This window comes from Brassica oleracea, chromosome C3 (genome assembly GCF_000695525.1).
Source record: "Brassica oleracea var. oleracea cultivar TO1000 chromosome C3, BOL, whole genome shotgun sequence".
Lineage (NCBI taxonomy): Eukaryota > Viridiplantae > Streptophyta > Magnoliopsida > Brassicales > Brassicaceae > Brassica > Brassica oleracea.
This window is the reverse complement of record NC_027750.1, coordinates 62,179,588-62,202,103: the sequence shown is the minus strand read 5'-3', so window position 1 is coordinate 62,202,103 and position 22,516 is coordinate 62,179,588. Positions and strand designations below refer to the sequence as shown.

General features: G+C 37.6%; 4 protein-coding genes across 5 annotated transcripts in view; 1 reads left to right on the top strand and 3 right to left on the bottom strand.

Annotated features, from left to right (window-relative positions):
• Positions 1-1,404: 1,404 nt before the first annotated feature.
• Positions 1,405-5,456, bottom strand: LOC106328306 (putative disease resistance protein At1g50180). Its single transcript, XM_013766726.1, has 3 exons — positions 4,158-5,456; positions 3,918-4,064; positions 1,405-3,274 (listed from the first exon to the last, which is right to left on the bottom strand). Exons 1-3 carry the CDS (start codon positions 5,038-5,040, stop codon positions 1,533-1,535), a joined length of 2,772 nt encoding a protein of 923 aa, XP_013622180.1. The 5' UTR covers positions 5,041-5,456; the 3' UTR covers positions 1,405-1,532.
• Positions 5,457-5,555: 99 nt separating this feature from the next.
• Positions 5,556-7,599, bottom strand: LOC106328307 (sirohydrochlorin ferrochelatase). The gene is made up of 5 exons (XM_013766728.1): positions 7,508-7,599; positions 7,134-7,431; positions 6,184-6,294; positions 5,967-6,059; positions 5,556-5,844 (listed from the first exon to the last, which is right to left on the bottom strand). The coding sequence occupies exons 1-5, from the start codon at positions 7,558-7,560 to the stop codon at positions 5,734-5,736; spliced, it is 666 nt and encodes a 221-aa protein (XP_013622182.1). The 5' UTR covers positions 7,561-7,599; the 3' UTR covers positions 5,556-5,733.
• Positions 7,600-8,947: 1,348 nt separating this feature from the next.
• LOC106335897 lies at positions 8,948-16,918 on the top strand. Of its 2 annotated transcripts, XM_013774566.1 has the most exons (25): positions 8,948-9,099; positions 9,284-9,814; positions 9,898-10,022; positions 10,094-10,188; positions 10,274-10,498; positions 10,578-10,668; positions 10,913-10,964; positions 11,859-11,924; positions 12,875-13,026; positions 13,143-13,213; positions 13,648-13,842; positions 13,942-13,980; positions 14,322-14,429; positions 14,504-14,593; positions 14,689-14,764; positions 14,864-14,960; positions 15,048-15,117; positions 15,195-15,371; positions 15,462-15,584; positions 15,744-15,827; positions 15,909-16,093; positions 16,184-16,322; positions 16,412-16,471; positions 16,542-16,613; positions 16,708-16,918. In XM_013774566.1, the coding sequence occupies exons 2-25, from the start codon at positions 9,315-9,317 to the stop codon at positions 16,813-16,815; spliced, it is 3,000 nt and encodes a 999-aa protein (XP_013630020.1). In that variant the 5' UTR covers positions 8,948-9,099; positions 9,284-9,314; the 3' UTR covers positions 16,816-16,918. The 2 variants fall into 2 exon arrangements, with proteins under 2 accessions (XP_013630020.1, XP_013630021.1); XM_013774567.1 differs by lacking the exon at positions 11,859-11,924.
• Positions 16,919-19,678: 2,760 nt separating this feature from the next.
• Positions 19,679-22,516, bottom strand: part of LOC106331168 — a 4,839-nt gene continuing 2,001 nt past the window's right edge. Inside the window, exons 3-6 of the mRNA XM_013769495.1 lie at positions 20,696-22,509; positions 20,574-20,635; positions 20,183-20,522; positions 19,679-19,988 (exon numbers count right to left, since the gene is read on the bottom strand). Coding sequence (XP_013624949.1) covers positions 19,679-19,988; positions 20,183-20,522; positions 20,574-20,635; positions 20,696-22,509 — 2,526 coding nt within the window. The remainder of the gene's footprint in view (positions 19,989-20,182; positions 20,523-20,573; positions 20,636-20,695; positions 22,510-22,516) is intronic.

Sequence of the window (22,516 nt, the reverse complement as noted above, 5' to 3'; positions counted from 1 at the left end):
AAAACTCGATTTGCCGGTTTTGACAGGAAAACTCGATTTTACGGTTTTTGCGGGAAAACTTGATTTTGTGGTTTTGGTGGAAAAACTCAAATTAGGTTTTGGCGGAAAAAAACACAATTTTTGTTTTTTGACGGAAAAACTTTATTCTTAGTTGTGGAGCGAAAACTCGATTTTACGATTTTGGGAGGAAAACTTTTGATTTTGATGCTCAACAAATTGGCGGAAAGAATCATATCATATTTTAATTTTTCTAGTTTTATCTTTAAAATTTTAGAACAAAAATAAATGAAATATTTTTTTCAATTAAATGAGTTAACCCTGGTACCAGCCCTAATCCTTGATTATAATAGGGTTAAAATATGGTTGTGTTAAAATATGGCTGAGTTTATAATAAACAAAAGAGGGTTGAGACCACCCTTTAGTTAACATCCCTACCCATTTCATAGAAGATTTCCCTTTGCCTTGTGATGCTTGTGGCTTCTCTCTTTCCGCTATCATGGATTATGTTTACTCTCTGTCTGCTTTGTAACTTCATGGTTCATAGTATGTGTATCTACTTACCTCGTGTCATTAAGCTCACCCGTCACCCACACCGTCACTCTCACACTTCCTCCCTTGTTCCTTCCGATCATGAATTTTCTTGTGGAGTTTGTCACAAAACAGCGGACATCAACTATGGGCAGTATTCTTGTAATAGAGGATGCCACTATGCTGTACATCCCAAGTATTAGATGTTGGGTCCTTAAAGACCACAGTACTCAGAAACAACACAAGGCACATGTTTAAACTTGTAGAAATCTTCACCACATGAAACCAAGCTTGTCTTTGAAAGCCTTTTGTCATGTTTCTTCTACTCTCCACTTCTTGTAGATTTCTCAGGAACCGACTTCAGTTTCTTACAACACTTTTGACTCCATAGAAACAAAGTCGAAACTCGGTTCTCCCGGGAGCTTCTTCCCTAGGTTCAGGAACAGTTTCTTGCTCACAAAGATTATTAGCAAATGCAAATGCAAAAAAAAAAAAAAACAGCTGTGCTGCTACATGAAAAAGATCAGAACAGTTTCAGTTTCTTATAATATTATTTAACTATTTATTTATACCGTAAGAAATTTTTGCTATAGTCAGAGCCGTGCTTACCCCTTGTCGAAAAAGACAATGGCTTTAGGCCCCATAATTTTTAGTTAATATTTAGGACCCCATTTTATATATAAAATGCATTAGTTAGTGTTATATATGTTTACATAAAGAGTTTGATTGTATATATCTTTTTTTTTCTAGATTTTAGTTTGGATTCTCTTTTTAGATTTCAATTATAAACATAGTCACTATATCTACCATTTTAATTTTCTGTGAACATACCGAAATCTTATACGAAGAGATCATCAAAATTTTTTTTGCCTTAAATATTGTCAAAAGAAAAAAAATTGCCTTAGGCCCCTGAAAACGTTCGGCACTGGCTATAGTTTAGCAGGTTTTTGCCAATTTTCCACCTAAAAGTGGCAAACTTTACCAAGATCATAACATCCAAATTCTTAAAGGTCACAATACTCAAAAACAACACAAGGCACATGTTGAATCTTGTAGAAGTCTTCACCACCAGACGCCAGCTTGTCTTTGAATGCTTTTGTCATGTTCCCAATCTCCACTTCTTGTAGATTCTTCAAGAACCTCGTTCCTTCAGGAACCGACTTCAATTTCTTACAACACTTCAGCTCCAAAGAAACAAGACGCATCATAGCACCGTCTTCTACAACCCACTCTTCTAGATTCTCAAGCTGTGACAACGTCAAAGAATGCAGCTGAGGGAAACCATTTACAGAACAATGAAGTTCACTACCAACAAATGATCCTTCAAACAGCTGAAGAATCTTCAAGTTTGGAAGCTTCTCCAGAACCAAAAACGGGTCATCCACTAACCCGCATTGCCACAACCGCAAGGCACCGAGATCAGAGGAGAAACTCTGTTCCCCAGGGAGCTTTTCTAGCTTAAGGAACAGTTCCAGCTCAGAGAGATCAGCAAAAGCAGAAACCAGCTGTGTTACATCAACTGGTGGAGGAGGCATAGGTTCGCAGGGAACGTTAATCGTCAAGCCACGGAGACGTTTCAAGACTCTACTCAAAGAAGACACAACCTCAAAGTCTGTGTTCTGAGAAGAAAGATTGATAGACAATCTTCTAAGACTCGTCATCGCTAAAAGATCCCTTGGATTGCATTGACCAACAGGGAAGTCCCAGAGCTGTTGCAGGTTCCTTAGAGTACTCAAGTTCAGCTTCGTTCTTGGATCAAGCTCTGAAGGCATGCACAGATGTCTCAGCCGCTTTAGCTTCCATATCACATCTGGAATATACAGTCTCCCTTTCACGAACAAGTCTAGAGTGATCATCAACGTTAAGTTTCCAATACATGATGTTAGTTCCTTCACATTTGTCAACCTCAAACTCAAGTTCCTCAAATGGATGAGATCTCCTACATCATCTGGCAACTTCCCTCCTTTGATCTGAGCTCCCTCAAGATCTAAAACTCTAAGGAGTTTCATCTTTCTCAAGGAGATCTTCCCCAGAAGTGTCCATTGACTTCCTTGATTTTTCATCAAATACACAAGAGATCTACACTGAGGATTCATGTAAAGTCTCTCGATCCGGTGTTCCTCCGCACCAACATGCACTTGTACAGAGACTCTGCGAGATGTATTGGTCAAAAGAGACGGGAAAGCTTCAGCTTCGTCCTGTTGTTGCCTTGAATCAACAACTTGCACAAAGCTCTCTTGTTCTGCTTTCTGTAAACACACCTCCCGCATTAGATCATGCATACGGCATGTCATCACTTCCGAGGTTACAATGTCTCTTTTCCCAACCATCACTATGCTTCTCTTTACCAACTCTTCAAGGTAATCTTGCCCTATATCCTCTACTGTCATCCCAGCTTCCACAGGCATAACTAGTCCCTCTGCGATCCAGTAACTAACCAATGTTCCCACATGAACCTCAAAATCTTCAGGATAGTGAGCAAAGTATAGGAAACACTGCTTTAAATGGGGAGGCAAGTCCTCATAACTCAAGGACAAAACATCTGCAACCATCATACTCTTACTTCCATTGCTACTTCCTCCATTTGAAACATATGGTGTGATGTTCTCTTGCACTCTCTGCCATTGGTTCAATGTGTTTTTCATCGCCAAAAGTCCTCCTAGAACTGTTATAGCTAGAGGTAAACCTCCACACCTTATGGCCATCTGTTTCCCAATCTCCTCCAGTTTCTTGACCAACATTGGCTCTAAAAAATGGTAAATACAGTAAAAGCTCTATAAATTAATAATCTTAAAATTACAATATTTTTCTTATTTATAGAATTATTAATTTATAGAAATGGCTTTTTTTTAGATTCATATCTTTATAACAATAATTGATTGTATGGTATATATTGATTAACTTTTACAAATACAAATTTCATATCGTTTTATTAAATCATTTTGTGTATATAATCTACATATACATTAATTTTAGATGCATTTTAGATGTTATATTACAAAATAACATCAAAATATTTGAATTGTTTGGAAAAGATAAAGATGGACTCACTATAAATAAAAACAAACAATATAGTATTTGATTTATACTTATATAAACAATATATATATTGTATTAATTTATTGTTATATTAACTATTAAGACCATATATATTATTTATTAACTATTAATTTATTGTTATAATAAGATCATATATTTACATAAGTTTTTCAAAAAAACTATTATCTTGTTGAATCGTGTCATATTTTGCTATAGCCCAATTAGAAAATAATGATTACATTATGGTGTTTATTAATTTATAAAATATTAATTTATAGAGCTTTTAAGATTTGAATATTGTAAAATATGGTAAACTCGAATGCAAAGTTGAAATAGAGCTGTTGTATTACCTAAATTATCTCGTCCCTGTAATGAAATTTTCTCCAACAGCTCCCAACTCTCTTCATGTGTTAGCAATCTCGGCTCATGGAGTACACCTCTCGGATCAGCATACAAAGCAACCTCTTTGTTCCTTGTGGTGAGTATTATGTTGCTTCCTGCAGTGTTGTGAACAGGACTTGTACTTCATCATACTGTGAAATAACAAGAATCATAGAGCACTGAGTCGCATTTGATCATTAGAAAGTTACCTGTTTCATGTGGAAAGACGTGTTTCAGACCATCCCAAGCATCAGTGCCCCATATATCATCAAGCACAATGAGACATTTAGTCCTTTTCAAGAACCTATGCAACTCCTCTCCAAGCTGTTCATCTCTCAAGCCGAGTATTCTTTGATTCTCATCTTTATAGCTAAGGCTCAAAAGAATCTCTTGCCAAACATGCCTCCGTCTAAACTCTTGAGAAACATAAACCCATGCAAACCTATCGAAATGACGCCTCACTATACTATGATGGAAAACCTGTTTGGCTAGAGTTGTCTTCCCCAAACCACCCATTCCACAAATGGACATGACCCTTAGTTTCTCACCACCGGAAACTAAATCATTCACTAACTTCTCAAGACTCTGCTCTAACCCAACAAGATTGTGCTCATCAGCATATGAAAATGACTGCCTCTGCTCTCTTAAACTATCAAACAAACTCAATCTTTCTCCGTCCATAGCTTCTTTTATACCATAGTCTTTCATGCTTGCTGCTATCTTGGTAAGCCTGGTGGTGATCTCTCTAATCTCTGAGCCAACACTATGAAGCGAAACTGCCTCGTTCATGATGCAAGCAAGCCTCCTACACACCTTTTTGATCCCTTTTCCTTTCTTTGATTCCGCCTTGAGGAAAAATGCTTCGAGGAGATCTTCTGCATCATAAGCAGCTTCTCTAATCTCTGCAATCCAATTCCGCACTCTCTCGCTTTTACGCTGCTTCTCATCTGCATCTTTCAAGAAGCACCTCAAACGCTTCAGTTCGTCTTGAAGCTGCTTCACCTGGTCACTTATACCAAACAAGAACAACGGTTCTTCAAGGAGAAACTCCCCTAGCTTCTGCACTGTCACGGAAACAATAGCTTCTGCCATTTGCCTGTTTCTTGATTCACAACTCTCCCAGTCTCTACCTCTCCCAAGTCTCTACTCCCTACACTATAAAAGTCAACATTTAACTATTATGGAAAAAAGATTCAATTTCTAGACTATTTGTCCCTTTCAGATTTTCAACTCTTTGCACCATGTGAACATAAGTCTCGGGTACAGCTACCAAACCACTTCTTGAAATGTTTCTTTTGTGATGGCCCATGACCCATCACATCCACATATTCATCCATCACTTTGGTGGGAGACTTTCAAAAGTCTTCTCGTCTCCTACAACCATACATTTCAATTGCAGATGCTACAGTAATAAAACTGGAGCTCTCTGCCGCATGTTTAAACAAACGAGCTTACTCAGAAAAAAACAAGTACAATTCATGAGAACCAATTAAATAAAGAGGCCAGGGAATGCATAGAGAATCTTATTTTTATATAACGATGAACTGTGGCTGATATGCAAAACACCAGATTTTGCTTTCTTAATTTGCTGGTAGGAATGATATAGATTACACTCAACAGCTAACTCTTATTATGATTGTTTTTTTTCAATTGGTGTGGAACTACAACGTGTAATAATAACTGATGAGTATGGACAATACAACAAGCCTGTTTATTTTTGTTTTCCTCATCCGAAAGGTTAGAGAAAACCAGAAGATATACAAAAAAAGTTCTTACATTTTGAGCCTAAGAACTATTGTAGAGCTTGCACTTGTTTGTTCCAGCACAAACGAGACATTCGTCTGCATCACCTTCAACATGACTCAGACAATGTTGGATTCTGTCGTTCACAACGTCCTGCAGAAAGAACCATAAGCAGATTACTTAAAGTTCAGTAGCCAAAAGAGAACATATCAGCTTGAAGTGCTCACACGTTTGAAGTAGCAAGATTGGGGAAAAAAACATGAGTTAGTTCTTACAATGAGGAGATTGTGGAGGCCGAGAGGTGCAGTAATGAGGTATGAGATGTCAGAGAACTCCTTCGCAGCATCAGCCGTCAAAGCAGGAATGTCCTTTAATCAAACGAGAGCGATAATCCCACAAGGTCATTAGTGTACAATTCTCCAAAAAATCCCCAGTAAGTAGACCAACTAACAGTTCGAATAAACATACAAATTGGAAGTAATAAGGACATACCTGATGCCAATGTCTTCCAGGAAACAGAAAAAACGGGCTAACAACAACACGTTTCGCTCCTTGTTGTACACACAAACTGAATGCACTTTTTATAGATGGCTCAGCCAATTCCTAGAGCAAAGCGAACATCAGATATAGAAAGTAGAACCAAAACGAAAGTCTAAGTTGTCATATTAAGCTAAGTCTAAAACATAACCAAGAAACTATACAAAAAAAAAAAAAAAAAAGAAGAAGAAGAAGAAGATCATCAGACTGTATCAATTTCATAAGAATGCAACTCTAGTGGTTCAAACAAGTGACTTCAATCAGGTAAGCTATCAGAAATGGAGTGAACTTAAACTGAAAATTTTCATTTCATACTGCATTCTAAAGTGAGATGATAGTGTAAATTGAAAATCAGAATATAGAAAGTAGGACCAAAAAGAATGTCCAAGTTATGGATACAAGCATATTGAGCTAAGTCTAAAACATAACCAGACAACTACAGAAATAATAAGAAGACAACCAGACTGTAGCAAATAAATAAGAATGCAACTTTAGTGGTTCAAACAAGTAAATTAAATCAGGAAAATAAAAAATCAGAAAAGGAGTCTGCATTCTAAAGGAACATGAGATGATAAAAAAAAAAAAAAAAAACATTAAAAAGTAAAAAGGACATGTTGAGATTGCATCGGTTAAGTTTCTCGATTCTACAAATGCGCATCAACTGATGGAACCTTAACATCTCGAGAAAACATCATGCTAACTCAAGAATGAATGATATGATTTGGATAGAAAAAGAAAGAACATTGAGATTGATTGATTAATCAGAGAGTGACATGCCTCCCTCCTCTTTTCCATAAATAGATATTGCTTGGTCTACAAGAAAGAGGTTCTTAAACATTGACGAAGGCGTTCATGATGATGACGTACAAACTCCTCTGAAACTCTCAAGACAATTAATTAATTACATACTGTAATGAGACAATTAACAACCAACAAAGCATAAGATTAAGAAGCGAAACCTCACCGAGCATGAGATTAGATTCGCGGCGACGAGAACCGTGGTCGACGATTATAATCCCATCAGCATCACCAATCCCACTTCTGAGCAACTCGCCATCCTCGAACCTCGCCAAACATGGAGATCCTCTTCTCGTTGTTCTTTGGAACTGAAAGGTGTCAACTTTCAAGGAACATGGCAAAGCCCATGGCCGATTCGTCCGAGTAACCATCTCACAAGAAGAAGACGAAACACGAGCATCCGCTCTGAGAGGAGAAAACTTCACAATAGAGCAAAACAAGAGAAGAAAAGGAACATAAGGGTAATGAATGATAAAAGAACCGTTGGGAGGAGATTCTCAGGTTGGTCAAGAAGTGAGATTGAGTCGCTGCCATTGAACTTCTCTGATAAACTTGTTGTCGGGACTGACTCGATTTTTTCACTTTATTGTTGTTCGCATAATTCCTCGAGAAAACTGTAAATACATAAATGGGCCGTTAGTGGGCCCTTAATGGGGGATCAATCGGGGTTCGTATTTCAGGTCTATAAATTTAGCCCCAGTCGAATATGATATATCTCATTTGGTTAGAGTTTAATCAGGTTCGGTTCGGGTTTAGTAATATTTCGAAAACCTGTTGAACCCTAATTTTGGCTTTCGAGTCTTAATCGGGTTTGTTCTATAATATTATTCTGTACTTAGTTAAACTCGAAAACTAAATAAAAATCGAGTAAAACCAAGACCAAAAATAAAAATAAAATGAGAAATGTTCTTGTCACGATTCTTTTTAATTAAGTGAAATTAGAGAGTAAACATAATGAAATTAGAGAATACAACTCACAAACTATGTACAAACATATAATCTAAACTACCATAAAGAAGGAAGATCACCATATACCAAAGATATTAAACTAAACATTTGAGTTAATTATTCATGTAATATATATTTATTTTAGGTAGTCAATAAAGTTTAAGATTCCAAATTTTCAAATATTTATTCAGTTTGGGTTTGATTTGGATAAAATCAATAACCAGAACTACCATAAAACAAGTCGCATTCGGTAGTTATGTCGAATTCAATTCTATCTACTTTTATTGGACTGGGTTCGGTTCGGGTTTTCGAAGTCGGTTTATTTTTCCAACCCTAATTACTAAGAGCATGATTAATGTGAGTTTCTTAGGACGTTGTTCTTAGAGTCATATAATAAACGTTTCTTAGCTTTTAACTAAGACCATAATTAATGCATGTCTTTTAGGCAGAGTCTTTTAGCAAATATAAGAGACGTCTCTTAACTTTTAACAAAAAAAAAGATAAGATACGTCTCCTAAATAAGAGATATAAGAGACGTCTCTTAGTTTTTTTTAGTTAAAAGCTAAGAAACGTCTCTTATATTTGTTAAGAGACCTCCCTAAGAGACATTGATTAATCATGTCTTCTTATATCTCTTATTTAAGAGACGTTTCTTAATTTTTCTTAGCTAAAAGCTAAAAGACGCTTCTTATATTACGGTAAAAACTTCAATCCTAAGGACACAAACGTTTCTGCAAAGATCCAAATGAAGGAAAAGTATCTTTAAACTATAGTTATAAGGTTAGGAAGCACATCCAAGCACAAAGGGTCTATGTAAGGGGATGATAGGCGGAGTAAATTAATCAATGAGACTAACCTTGGTAGGCCTTAAATGGGCCTATTTTCTGAAGCCCATATGAAAATGAAAGAAAGGAAATGGCAAAAAGAATATATTATTTAACACGGTCGGAAACTCAGTTCCGGAACCTAACAAGTTCGGTCTCTCTCTCTCTCTCTAGCGAATTCGTCTCTGGTTCTCTCCAACTATCGCCGCACATCCTCTTCCTCCAACCCTGATTACAATCTATTAAAGCTGGAATGAGCATAAAATCGATTTTTGTCAATATCTCTATTATTCCAAGACAGGTACGAACACATGAGGAGACACTAGTTTGTGCCTTAACCAAGTTAAAGTTTTCGTATTACATTGGAAACTTTCGAGATTTGGGCCTTTTCGGAAAGTGTTTTCACGAATTAGAAAGAATTGCTCTTTTTTTGTTTTTTTTTGCATTCGATTAAATGAAAGACTCTCTCTCTTTTTGGTTTGCAGTGATACTTGGAACTGAGGAAAGTAGCTAACGATGTATTCAAGATTGATAAGAAGGAACCAGAGACTAAGTTGTTTTGTATTGAAGCAAGACAAATGCTTAGCTAGACCACCGACTCGTGACTTCACCGGTTCACCATCTTATAGATTAACAAATCCACTAACAAACCATTTCACAAGAAAGCACCCGTCTTGCTTCCCTATTGCCTCTGGAAACTCTTTGAGCCTCTCTCAAAATAGCCAGTTTCGTCGGTTTAGCTCTGAAGGCGATGGTGCTGGTGAGGATAACCTGAGTAAAGAAAAGACTGGGAAAGAGAAGAGCGTTCTTGGAGGAGTTAACCGTTTTGACTCTCACGCTCAGCTTGGAAAGCAAGACCAAATAGATTGGCTCAACAACGAGAAGCTTGCAAGCGAGAGCAAAAAGGAATCACCTTTCCTTAATAAACGAGAGAGGTTGAAGAATGAGTTCTCGCGGAGGATTCAGCCTTGGGAAACTATTCAGCTCTCCTTTGAGTCCTTTCCTTACTACCTCCAGTAATTAACCAATCTTTTGTTATCTTATTATTTTTTTTCTCATTTTTTTTTTTGCTAATATTAACTGTTTTCTTTTTCACCAGCGAGCACACAAAGGACACTCTAGTAGAGTGTCTTAGCTCACATATAAAACAAAGAAACGTGGCGTCCACGTATGGTGCTCGTTTAGGTTCTTCTAGTGGGAGGATATTGCTCCAGAGTGTTCCAGGTTCGAGCACTATTTGATTGTCTTTGCTGTTTGTTATATCAAAGTATGGATAATGATTTTGTTTAGTACAGGCACTGAGCTGTACCGTGAGAGGCTGGTACGAGCACTTGCTAGAGACTCAAAAGTTCCTCTGTTGATTCTTGACAGCAGCGTTCTTGCTCCTTACGTGAGTTTTCCTGATGTTTATTTTGCTATGGCTTTGGAACCTTTTATGAATGTTTTAGCGTGATTTTTCTTTTGGTTCTGGTCAGGATTTTGCTGATGACTACAATGAAGAGTCTGAATCGGATGATGAGGCTGCGGAGTCAGATGATGAGACTGCAGAATCGGAAGCTGAGGAAGAAACGGATGCAAACAATGACGAGGAAGGTAGCAGTGAGGCGAAAGTAGAAGGAAGTGACGATGAAGAAAGGTATCTAGAGATTTCTAAAGAAGTTCTCAAGAAACTTGGAGCTGACATAGAGGATATAGAGAAGGTATGATCTACTAATGTGAGACTCATATCGTTTACCTTATCATATACATTTTCCAATGTTTGTATTAAACATTTGGCAGAGAATGTCTGGACAGTTGCTTGGCTCTTCTGAGGTGCCTAAAGCTATAGCTGTTGATCATAGTGATAAAGCCAAGCGGCCTCTTAAGAAAGGTAGCTAACTCTCAGCACGTTCACCTGCCGCATTTGCATTAAATGGTGTTTGGTTATCACTGTCAAGGGTCTTTGATGTACCTTCATCGTTGTAGAAGCTCTAGATGTTCTTAGTGTATCCATTTCCTGAATGGGCCTGGCGTGTTTTAGTAACGTTTCTTTGTATCTAATTAGATTTTCTTTGTTCTCTCATTGGCTTTTGGCTTTACCACTTTCATTTCTGAAATTTTTAACATGTTTGCAGGAGATCAAGTTAGGTATGTTGGGTCGGCTAAGAAGGACGAAGCAAAGCGTAGGTAATATACTGATTCACTTCTGCGGGAAACTATTTCTCTTTACTTGTGCTTAAATATTTCAATTTGTGGATATGGCTCTACTGGACCGTGTGGTTCATTAGAAGATTTTTTATATAATACTTGTTATGGCGATAGATATGGCAGAACACAAAATAGATGTTTAGCTTTTGCATAATGTTGGAGAAACAATTTGATCTGTTTTAATTTTATAAATTTTCTTTTGTAGCGTGGTTTCTTCTAGTGCTTGCACCCCACCCTGGCATGTTACTTCATGAAATTTGTTTCTCTAGTGATCTGTAACACCCCCTTTCAGCTATAAGTAATACATGCCGTCTTTCTTTCATGTTCTAATCATTGAGTTTGTTTGATGTTTTACTTGCTTTAGAACTATCCTGCATTGTACAGCTTTGAAATTATTAACTCACCTCCTCAGGACTGAGCAATGATTAGCTCTGTACTCCATTCGTATTTTGTCAGTTGCGTATATAGTGGAAAGTAATATGTAGCTACTTGTAATTTTCCATGTTGATGCTCGATGGTGCCGTTCTACAAAATTGGCGCATCTCTGTTTCTTGTGTTTATTTCCTTTTTCCCATGTCCATGTAATTTAATTTACATTTGATTGGATAAAAAAGGGTTTTCAGTTTAATTCCTCTGATATGTATAGTCGTCTAAAATACATATCAAGTTTCTATACTTGTTTATGTACTTTTATTTGAAATGTATTTTTGTAGTCTATAGAATACGTAAGCCTTCACCCTGTAAATCTGGATCTTATAACCAGTGGTTTGGAGCTGGTTGATGTGTTACCGATGCTAGAAACATCTTCTAGTAACCAAAGCTTGTAATTACGATTGCATCCTTATTTTGTGTTGGCTTGTAAATGGATCACAGGGTCGTATTGGGGAAGATTTCTACATCTGATGGTCAAAAAAGTGCTTTTACCGTTATTCCTGGCAGGTGGGTTGGTAAGTCATCTAGTGTAAATATAAAAAAGATAAATGTCTTCTATTTCTAGGTTTTATCTTTCGTCTTCCAGGTCTCTTTTTGTGATGTATTTCTTGCTCTAGGATGGAAACACCATTGGGTGCCTAGAGAGTGAACTTGATGCAGGATTGGTCTTTTTTTCATATTTGAGTTTACTTCAAATCTTGAATTTCTTAAGTTTCTGACAACTGATCAGAGATGTAGCACATGTCTAGTTGATAATTTCGTTACATCAATACTCTGTCTTTTGGAGTTGATTCTTTTGTAGATTTTGTCTGTTTCTTTATGATGTTATGCTTTGTCATTTTCCCTGTCTAGTGGTTTAAGCTTGTGAAGATGTTGACAACTGGACTGGTAGTGGATTTTTTTGCTCTATGAAAAAGGTTTGGGGACTATGGCCTATCATCTTGTAGTGTCAGGCGCATAAATATCTGCTATGTTACATTGGTCTGACAATATTTAAGTCGATGCTTCCTAGTCTGCCTAGTATTGTTGACAGTTACTTTCTTGTTAACAACCAAACGCTAATTATGATTGTTCCAAGTGAGTTGGATTTGCCTTTCAGACTCATTGGGGCTTTGGTTTGAATAATTCACATGTAACATTGGAAGTGAGGCAAACTTCTGTTAGGATGATTGCCTTTTGATGTGGCCGTTAGTTCCTTTCTGCATCATAGTTTCTCTAGAAATGATTCTTCTCAGATGCCATTCACAAGTCTCCCAGTTACCATTATCTCTGTCAATTGGTGAATGGATTTTTTTTTGGCTGTATGCTATCTGTGGTTTTTGTAATTTTACCTGCCTGCAAAACGTGCATTCTATTCTCTGTGAACTCCTTTGCAACATATAGTGACCTCGAAGAGTTCTGAGAAAATTCAAAGACGCCATAAGTTTTGTCTTAAACCAGAGTTTAAATTCTTGCAGGCCGTTGTCCAAGGGACAACGTGGAGAGGTATATGAAGTGAGTGGGAACCGTGTAGCGGTCATATTTGACTCTGGCGACAATAAAACATCAGAGGGAAGTGAGGAAAAGCCAGCAGAACAGCCCCAAACGTTACCTATCCACTGGGTAGATGGTATAATTGCTTCACAATATTCCTATAGGCTGATATGTGAATCTAGAGGATCACTCACTATGTAATGGCTGACATCATTTTTAATGTAATTAAGTAATATATTTTTCTCTACGCAGCTAAAGAGCTCAAACTCGACATGGATATGCAAGCAGTTGATGGCTACATTGCTATGGAGGCGTTAAATGAGGTATATGTGGAAGTACATTCACTTTGCTTGATAGCTTTACTCATGTGTTAGTTTCAGGCTGGAACTTTTAGCTATACATGTACATGCATAATTTTCATGTATTAGAAGAAGATCTCTCCAACAGTAGAGCAAGTGCCAGAACTTTTATTGTAGTTTGATTGGATTTTTGTATATATATATATATACAGCAAGAGGCTGTGCTTCATATATGTATTCAGCAAGAAGCTATGCTTCATTTTGCCAGTTGCTTTAATTTTCTCTGGTGTGTTGTGATAACTCTGACCAAGTTTAGGACCATAACGTTGAAACTTACGAACTGTTTTCAAAAAACTTGAGTGAGTAGATGCCTGCAATCTAGGACCATAACGTTGGACTGTCTTTATATTTATTGATGTGGTGATAAGTATTAATCCACTGTTTTCGTGTCTTTGTAGGTTTTGGGATCCAATCAACCACTTATAGTCTATTTTCCAGACTTCTCTCAGTGGTTGTCCAGAGCTGTGCCTAAAGCAAGACGAAAGGAATTTGTAGACAAAGTTCAGGAGATGTTTGATAAATTATCTGGTCCGATTGTTATGATATGTGGGCAGAACAAGATAGAAACAGGCTCAAAAGAAAAAGAGAAATTTGTAAGCCTTTCAACATATCTCACTCGTCAATGGTTATTGTTCGGCCTTTGTTCCTGGTCAGTTGTTGAACAAGTTTTTTTTTTTTCTTATTGAAAACAGACGATGGTGCTCCCAAACTTTAGCCAGTTTGCGAAACTGGTAAGCTAAACATTAAAGTAGCAGTTTACTAATAGAATTGAGTTTTTTTTTTCTACCATGGTGCACTTGTCTTTGCTTGAGTTTACTGAGATTATTCTTCTTATGTCATCTTAGTCCGACAAAGAAAATCATCTGATGAGAACTTGCAAGTTATATAACATTTTGAATACCCGTTAAGTGGCAGCTACGAATTAGTAAAGTTATTTTTATATTTTGCAAAACGTGCGAGACTGTATCGTTATCCTTGATATGCCTCTTGCTTAGTTTGTGGGTCGGCTTTTACTTATAGACATCCATTGCAATGTTATACTCTTCTTGATATCCACTGTGGTGTGTTGCAGCCTCTACCGTTGAAGCGTCTAACGGAGGGATTAGCAGGAAGTAAACGATCAGAGGAGAATGAGATATACAAGCTTTTCACTAATGTTATGCGCCTACATCCTCCAAAGGTATGATGGATTCCTATCTAGCTCTTAAGGAATCACAGTTTATTTCATTGCTTCCTTTTAAAATTATGGTGTAGGAAGAAGATGCCCTTGGACTGTTCAAGAAACAACTGGGAGAAGATAGGAGAATTGTGATATCTCGGAGCAATATAAATGAGTTACTTAAGGTACCTAGATTTAGTTTTAATTTCATTGAGAGAAATTTAGTCAAGCGTGTAATGAATTCACTAATCGTTTAATCTCTCAATGTTTTGATTCCCAGGTACTTGAAGAACATGAGTTGTTATGCACAGACTTATTCCAAGTGAACACCGATGGTGTGATATTGACAAAGCAAAGTGAGTAACTCATGTTGAATCATTTGTTTTGCATTTTAAGCTGCCGAGTTTAAACATGCCGAGTTTAAACACTTGTGTTGTTTTTTTTTGTTTTTGTAGAAGCAGAGAAAGTTATTGGCTGGGCAAGAAATCATTATTTATCCACTTGTCCAGAACCATTAGTTAAAGGAGGCCGCTTGTCTCTGCCTCGGGAAAGGTATATACATGATTGTGGCTTTATACTGTGAATCTATAACTTTTTTTTTATTGTTTTATCTCACTGGTTTTGTTTCCTTTTTTCCAGCCTTGAGATTTCGATTGCGAGGTTAAGAAAATTAGAAGATAACTCCCTACAGCCCTCACAAAACTTAAAGGTTAGTAGTTTCCTCCTGCCCTTGGACTCTTGTAAATAGATCTTGAAAAGTAAGTGTTAAGAAAGAGTTTATCGCAGGATATTGCAAAGGATGAGTATGAACGAAACTTCGTCTCGGCTGTGGTTGCTCCTGGAGAAATAGGGGTCAAGTTTGAAGACATTGGTGCTCTTGAAAACGTGAAAAAGGCGTTAAATGAGTTGGTTATTCTTCCCATGAGGAGGCCAGAGCTTTTCTCCCGTGGGAATCTCTTGCGGGTATTACAATTCTCTTTGGTACATAGCATCGTTTTTTCTTTCCATGTGCTAGTTACTTCTGTTCTGATGACATGAGCTTTTTTGGTGCAGCCCTGTAAAGGAATATTGCTTTTCGGTCCTCCTGGAACGGGTAAGACGCTCCTTGCCAAGGCCCTTGCAACAGAAGCTGGAGCAAACTTCATTAGCATAACTGGCTCAACTCTTACATCAAAGGTACCTGGACAGTGTTCTGTGTCTGTTTGTATGTATGTTTCAGTTGGTTATGAAGAAGAATTAACTGACTTGAAGATTATGCTTAGAGCCTAGGGACACTACGGTAATTTTTTAGTGGGATCTGACTCTTCCTTTTTATGTGTTGCTTGTTTGGCGTAGTGGTTCGGAGATGCAGAGAAGCTCACTAAGGCTCTCTTTTCCTATGCCGCCAAGCTAGCACCTGTTATTATATTTGTCGATGAGGTGAGAATGTTGCGTCTAAATTTCATTTTTATGATGAGTGAATGCGACTGATGGGATACTTTCTTTTTTTATGTTTAATAGATCGACAGTCTGTTAGGTGCTCGTGGTGGCTCTTCAGAGCACGAAGCTACCAGAAGAATGAGAAATGAGTTCATGGCAGCTTGGGATGGGCTTAGGTCGAAAGACAGCCAAAGAATCCTCATCCTCGGTGCCACCAACCGTCCATTTGATCTTGATGATGCTGTCATCCGTCGTCTACCAAGAAGGTAAACAAACACCTGATTAGAGTGTTCATTTCCCTCTGTGAAGTTTGGTTGTATGTAATAAAAAGATTGTTTAATACATGTGAACTGTAGGATATATGTGGACTTACCAGATGCAGAGAACCGGTTAAAGATACTGAAAATATTTCTCACTCTGGAAAATCTTGAACCGGGTTTCCAATTCGAGAAACTCGCAAAGGAAACCGAAGGTTACTCCGGTAGTGATTTGAAGGTTAGTATTCGTTTCCAGACCCCACAGCTTGTGGTGTGTGCTTTGTACTTTCTTGATTCATTCTCTCTTTTGTGGTTTTTATATTTCAGAATCTATGCATTGCTGCTGCTTACAGACCTGTTCAAGAACTCTTACAGGAAGAACAAAAGGTACAAACATCAAACGCTTCCAAAGCTTGTTTTTTTGTTGCTTGATGTTTTGTCTTGTTTGTCTCCTCAGGGTGAAGGAGCAGATGCGTCCCCTTGTCTACGGCCGCTGAGTTTGGATGACTTCATTCAATCTAAAGCTAAGGTATTATTCTAGTTGCATCGATCTGTATCTTGAGTTAGCATTAGCAAAGATGTGATTGTGACACCATATGTATGGATGATGTGTGGTTGTGTAGGTGAGCCCGTCGGTGGCATACGATGCGACGACCATGAATGAGCTGAGAAAATGGAACGAGCAATATGGTGAAGGAGGAAGCAGGACTAAGTCTCCTTTTGGCTTCTGAAGAAAACTTTCAGCTTTGTTAGTTAAATTTTTTTTTAAAGTGTTACACAACCAGTAACTCCAGTGTTGTATCTTTCTTCAAGTATTCCATGTTTTCATCTTTATGCCCCTATAGAATAATCAGTGTTCTAATTAGAAGATTTAATCTTACCTTAAAAGATAAACATTTGTCCGCATTTGATTTCTTTTAGTTCAACTCTTTTTAGAAAACACTGTCATTAGCCAATAATAAACTAGTCTTCTTTTGAAATAAGGTGGGATTAGATGTTCCTATTCCAAACGTAGCGGTTGGTCTTCATCTTCAGAGTTGTCTTTATCAATTTTTTTCTTAATTAGCTTTAGTTAAGCTACCATGGAAAACACATGCCTAGGAAAAAGTTTGTGTCCCAAAACGAAACTTCCTTGTAAAAGAAGAAAGAAACACGAAAGCAACACCAATAACTTTGGAAAACGATCATTCCATGCATATGTTCACTTAATATCCGAGTTATGTCACTGTGAAAAAACATGAACTTTCGAAAATTTCAAATAGCATAGATGTTATTTATCTTTTCGTAGAATCATACACCAATTGTCACATCTGGCATGTTATCTAATTTTGCTGACGTAGATGTTATGCTAGCTAATTTTGCTGACGAAGATGCCACATGTACAAAAAAATTTCTTTTTGAAAAAGCAAAATAGTCGATTTGTAAAAATATATTTTTTTTAAATGTAAAAATGTAAAAATTTATATTATTTAGTAAATTCAACATAAACTAATTAAATAATAAAATTTTAATCTTATAATAATAGATATATTCGTAAATTTGTCGATCCTATCACAATACCATCCTTATAAGAGTTATATATGTGTTGTAATGATTCAAATTCAATGCTAGTGTTGCTTTATAAGTATATATTTCTTATGATTTTCTTTTAAATTTTAGATTTTACGTCGGGTTATCCGAACCGATCCAATATAACTAAAATCCAAACGATATATGGTTACTTTATGGGTTTTAGTATGTGATACAAAACCGACCCGAACCCAATGTGTTATATCCGATCCCGATCCATACTTACAAATATACCAGTATGAGTCCTAGGACGTGTTAAAAAATAGAACCGAAATCCAAAAAAACCTGACATGAACCCAACAGGTACCCATATGCTGTATGTAAAGAATTTGTGATGTAAATTTATTATATAAGATTTAAGAATATATCTCTCATATTAGATTAAAATTTGTTTATTTAATTAATTTTTTTAATTTTACAAAATATAAAAATATATAAATTTTACATTTTCCAAAAAACTATTTTTATAAAACAATTAGTTTGATTTTTTCAAAAAAAAAATTTGTACACGTGGCAACTTCGTCAGCATTAGCTGACATATTATCCACGTCATCAAAATTAGATGATGAGACAGGTAATGTGGCGACTGGTGTATAATTTTACCAAAATGATAAACAACAGGTATGTTATTTTGAAATTTTTGAAAGTTCAGGTATGTTATTTTGAAATTTTTGAAAGTTCAGGTATGTTTTTGCACGGTGACATAAGTCGGATATGAATCGAACATATAGCGATATATCAAGTATGAAATGAACGTTTTCCTCCAATAACTCTAAACAAGTCCAAACGGCCCCAAAGAAGAGCAAATGAATACTCATGTAGCAATAAGTAATTAACACCAATATCACCAGCTCCCTCTTCCGTACCGGTTGCTGCGTCTCCATCTCTTCCACTCGATAACACAAAATCGGGTACTCAAACTTCATCACTTTAAAATGTAACATCAGGTGAGCAACAGACCGTACTACAATCATCTCCACCAAGAAATAGTACTTCTCCATCTTCTACACCGTCTACAAAACTTGATACTACAATTGATCCTACAGAAATTGATACTACTCCAGCCGAGATGTCTTCTCAGGGGTTATTAGAAGTTCTTGGCCGAGGTAAAAAAAATGAAGAGGCCTTCTATTCTTCTCAAGAATTCTGTAACAAATACAGCTCAGACTATAAACCNGGTTTCAGGTAAGACAATGTATCATATTGCTAACTATCTATCTACCACTATTTTTACGAAAGAATCAGGCATTTCTTGCAACTATTACTACAGAATCTGTACCTACCACCTACAATGAAGCTGTACGTAATCAACGTTTTAAAAGTGCAATGAAATCATAGATCGGGGTTTTAGAAACACAACATACTTGGGATGTAACAGCTCTACCACTAGGTAAGAAAGATATTGGATGCAAATTGATATATACCAACAATTAAATATAATGAATATGGAACAGTTGAATGTACTAAAGCTCGCCTCGTTGCTCTCGGAAATAGACAAAAATAAGGCAATGATTATAAAGATACTTCTGATCCGGTTGCTAAGATGAATACTATCCAATTTCTACTTGCGGTATCAGCAGCTCAATAGTGGGAGATACATCAAATGAATGTTCATAATGCCTTATAACATGGAGATTTAGAAGAATAAATATAAGCAGCTTCCTCCAGGTTTAAAAAAAAAAAACAAAAAATAAATCAAGTGTGTACGTAAGTCTCTCTATCTTAAACAAGCACCCCACTGTTGGTTTTCTAAACTCAGCAAGGCAGTTCTCGCATTTGGTTTTGAACACAGCCATGAAGATTATTATCTTCTCTCATACGTCAAGAACATCAAGTTGAAAACATAACTTCATTAATGAATAAATATTTAATCAGTTAATAACTCGTTCACAAATCAAACGTAGTTTTTTTTTTTTTGGTCTAAATGTTAAAATTTATAACCATTTTCTGAGTTTTACATGTTGCATTAGCAACTTATTACAAGAACAGGAAAGAAAATAAAGTAAAAACTGAAAGAGAACAATATTAGCTAAATGGAACAACAAACCAGAAATAAAGCTCTAGAAGAGAGTGAGCATCATTAGGGCCTGGAGACAGCGACATCAACCTATCTCGCATTTGCCTGTCCACCATCCTAAAGAAGCCTAAAGGGTGGTGATTGAGGTCTCTGAATATACGCCCATTACGCTCACGCCAAAGAGAATACACTAAGACCTGAAGAAAAAGCTTCAAAATTATCCTGACCAGCGAAGCATAGATACCATTATAGCTCAAGCACATCGAGACAGCAGCAGGGATGTCTGACGGAGGAGAGGATATGAATCTGCCGCAGAACCTGGACCAAATAGAAGCAAAAAAAGAACACTCAAAGAAGAGGTGCTGGTGAGATTCAGCATGATCAGAACACAGCACACAAGCATCAGAGACAGTTAGGCCCCATGAGATTAAACGATCTCGTGTTGGTAGTCTTTTTAAGACAGACAACCAAGTAATAAACGAACAGCTAGGGATTTCTTCCTTAAACCATACACTTCATGCCACTCAACAATGGGAGAACGTTGACGTAATAAGTTCCAAGTGACTGAAGTAGAGAAAGTGGACCCAAAACCACCGGTGTGCAACCTCCACAAATAGGAGTCACTAGCGTTGATAGGAGAAGGGACCGGAGTGGTGGATAGAATGATCTGCAGTGTTACTGCATTCTCGCTTCTCGCTGGAGGGAGGTTCCAGTGACTATCCCTTGTTGCATCAGCGACAGTTGCAGAGATAGGTAGCCTTAAAGACCTGGAGGCAGTAGACCTAAATAACAAGTGAAGAGGGCCTAGCTCTGTCCAGAAGTCATACCAGAAAGAGGCAGTAAAACCATTGCCTATAAAACAACGGAGAAAAATAGGTAAAAGATGCTTAAGCTGCAGCATACTTCTTACCGTAACCGAGAATCGCTGAGAATCTCTGACCAGCCAAAAGTTTCTACCACCGAATCTGTTTGTTTTCAACCAAGCAACCCAAAGAGATCCCGAATTGGAGAAAAAAATCCATAACCGCTTCAACCGAAAGACCAAATCAAATTCCTCAAGAGTCCGCAGCCCAAGCCCTCCTTCCTCTTTTGGTGTACAAATAGAAGACCAGGACACACGAGCACCCGAGGCAGAGGTGGTTGAGTTCTTCCACAGAAATGCTGAGCAGATAGAGTCCACTTTCTGGTAAAATCTCTTTGGCTGCACAAAAACTGAACTCCAAAAATTGACCATTCCGTAAATAACCGAATATATAAGCTTCACCTTGCCTGCGAAAGAGAGGATTTTTACAGTCCAGGAATGTAGCTGAGAAGTAATTCGCTCCAAGAAAGGCTGGAGAGTGGCTAAGGTAATCTTCTTTGGATCCAAAGGAAGATCCAAATATCTTGTAGGGAACGAACCCCGTTTAAAACCTGATAAATCAGCCATAACTGAGGCTTGGATATCATTGTAGCCTCCATAAAAAATTTCAGACTTGGCCTCATTCATGTCCAGACCAGACCATTCCCTGAAAACAGACATCACCGCTTTAATCCCGGAGACCGAAGCTCTCGAGCCATCAGAAAAGACCAGGAGGTCATCTGCAAAGAGGAGGTGAGTGATTCTAGGAGAGTTACAAAGTGGGTGAAGTTGGAATTTGTTCTCTATCTGAGCCTTATTCAAAAGTCTAGAGAGAACTTCCATGATCATGATGAAGAGATAAGGAGAAATAGAGTCTCCCTGTCTCAAACCTTTCTTCCCCTCAAAGAAGCCAGCCAATTCTCCATTTAAAGCCACAAAGAACCTAGGAGAAGTGATGCATTCTTGTATCCAGGACACAAATAGAGGAGGGAAGCCTTGAGCCTTTAAGATTTTTATAACAAAATCCCAACAAACAGTATCGAAAGCCTTACGAATATCCACCTTAAGCATACTACTTCTGAGGCATGATGATTTGTTGTAATCCCGAATTAACTCTGAAGCGAGAAGAACATTTTCACCCAAGCTGCGACCTTTCAAGAATGCAGCCTGATTCGGACTGACAGATACACGAAGAATAGGCTTCAGCTGGTTGGCAATAATCTTGGAGATAACCTTAAAAACAATGTTGCAGCAACTAATCGGACGATAGTCTCCCAAAGTGCAAGCTTCTGGTTTCTTTGGGATCAAAGTAATCGCAGTAGTATTTAAATCTTTGAGCAATCTTCCATTTCTGAAAAATTCACTAACCGCATTGATAATGTCTGGGCCTACAACGTCCCAAGAGGCCCTAATAAACTCAATTGAGTAACCATCCGGCCCGGGACTCTTGTTGGTCGGCATGGAGAAGATGGTGCCTTTGATTTCCGGCTCCAGAACAGTCCTTGAGAGATAAGCCTGCTGGAGTTCTGAGCATCGAAAAGGAAGCAGGTCCTGGAGCTCTTCCATGGGAGCCAGAGAATTAGGAAGATCAGTAACTCCTAATATGCTCTGAAAATACTGAGCTGAATGTGATTTAAGCTCTTCTGTAGTGCAGATAACCCTTCCATCTTCATCTTTTAAAAAATGGATATGGTTCACAGTCACATGTTGAGTGACCACCCTGTGATAGAAGACAGTGTTTCGATCCCCCACATCCGCCCACCTGACACGAGATCTCTGTCTGTAATACTTCTCCTCTGCTGTTAATAACACATTCAGTTTCTGGCGCTGTATATGCTCCTCCCTCGCTGTAGCAGAGTCAGGAAGAGTGAGCAAAGACCACTGAAGCCCATCGACAATAAATTTCTGGTCTTTAACACGCTGGGAAATACCACTGAAGTTGCGTTTATTCAATCTACGGACAACCTTAAGCATTTTCAGAGAACGAACAAGCTTGAACTGATCA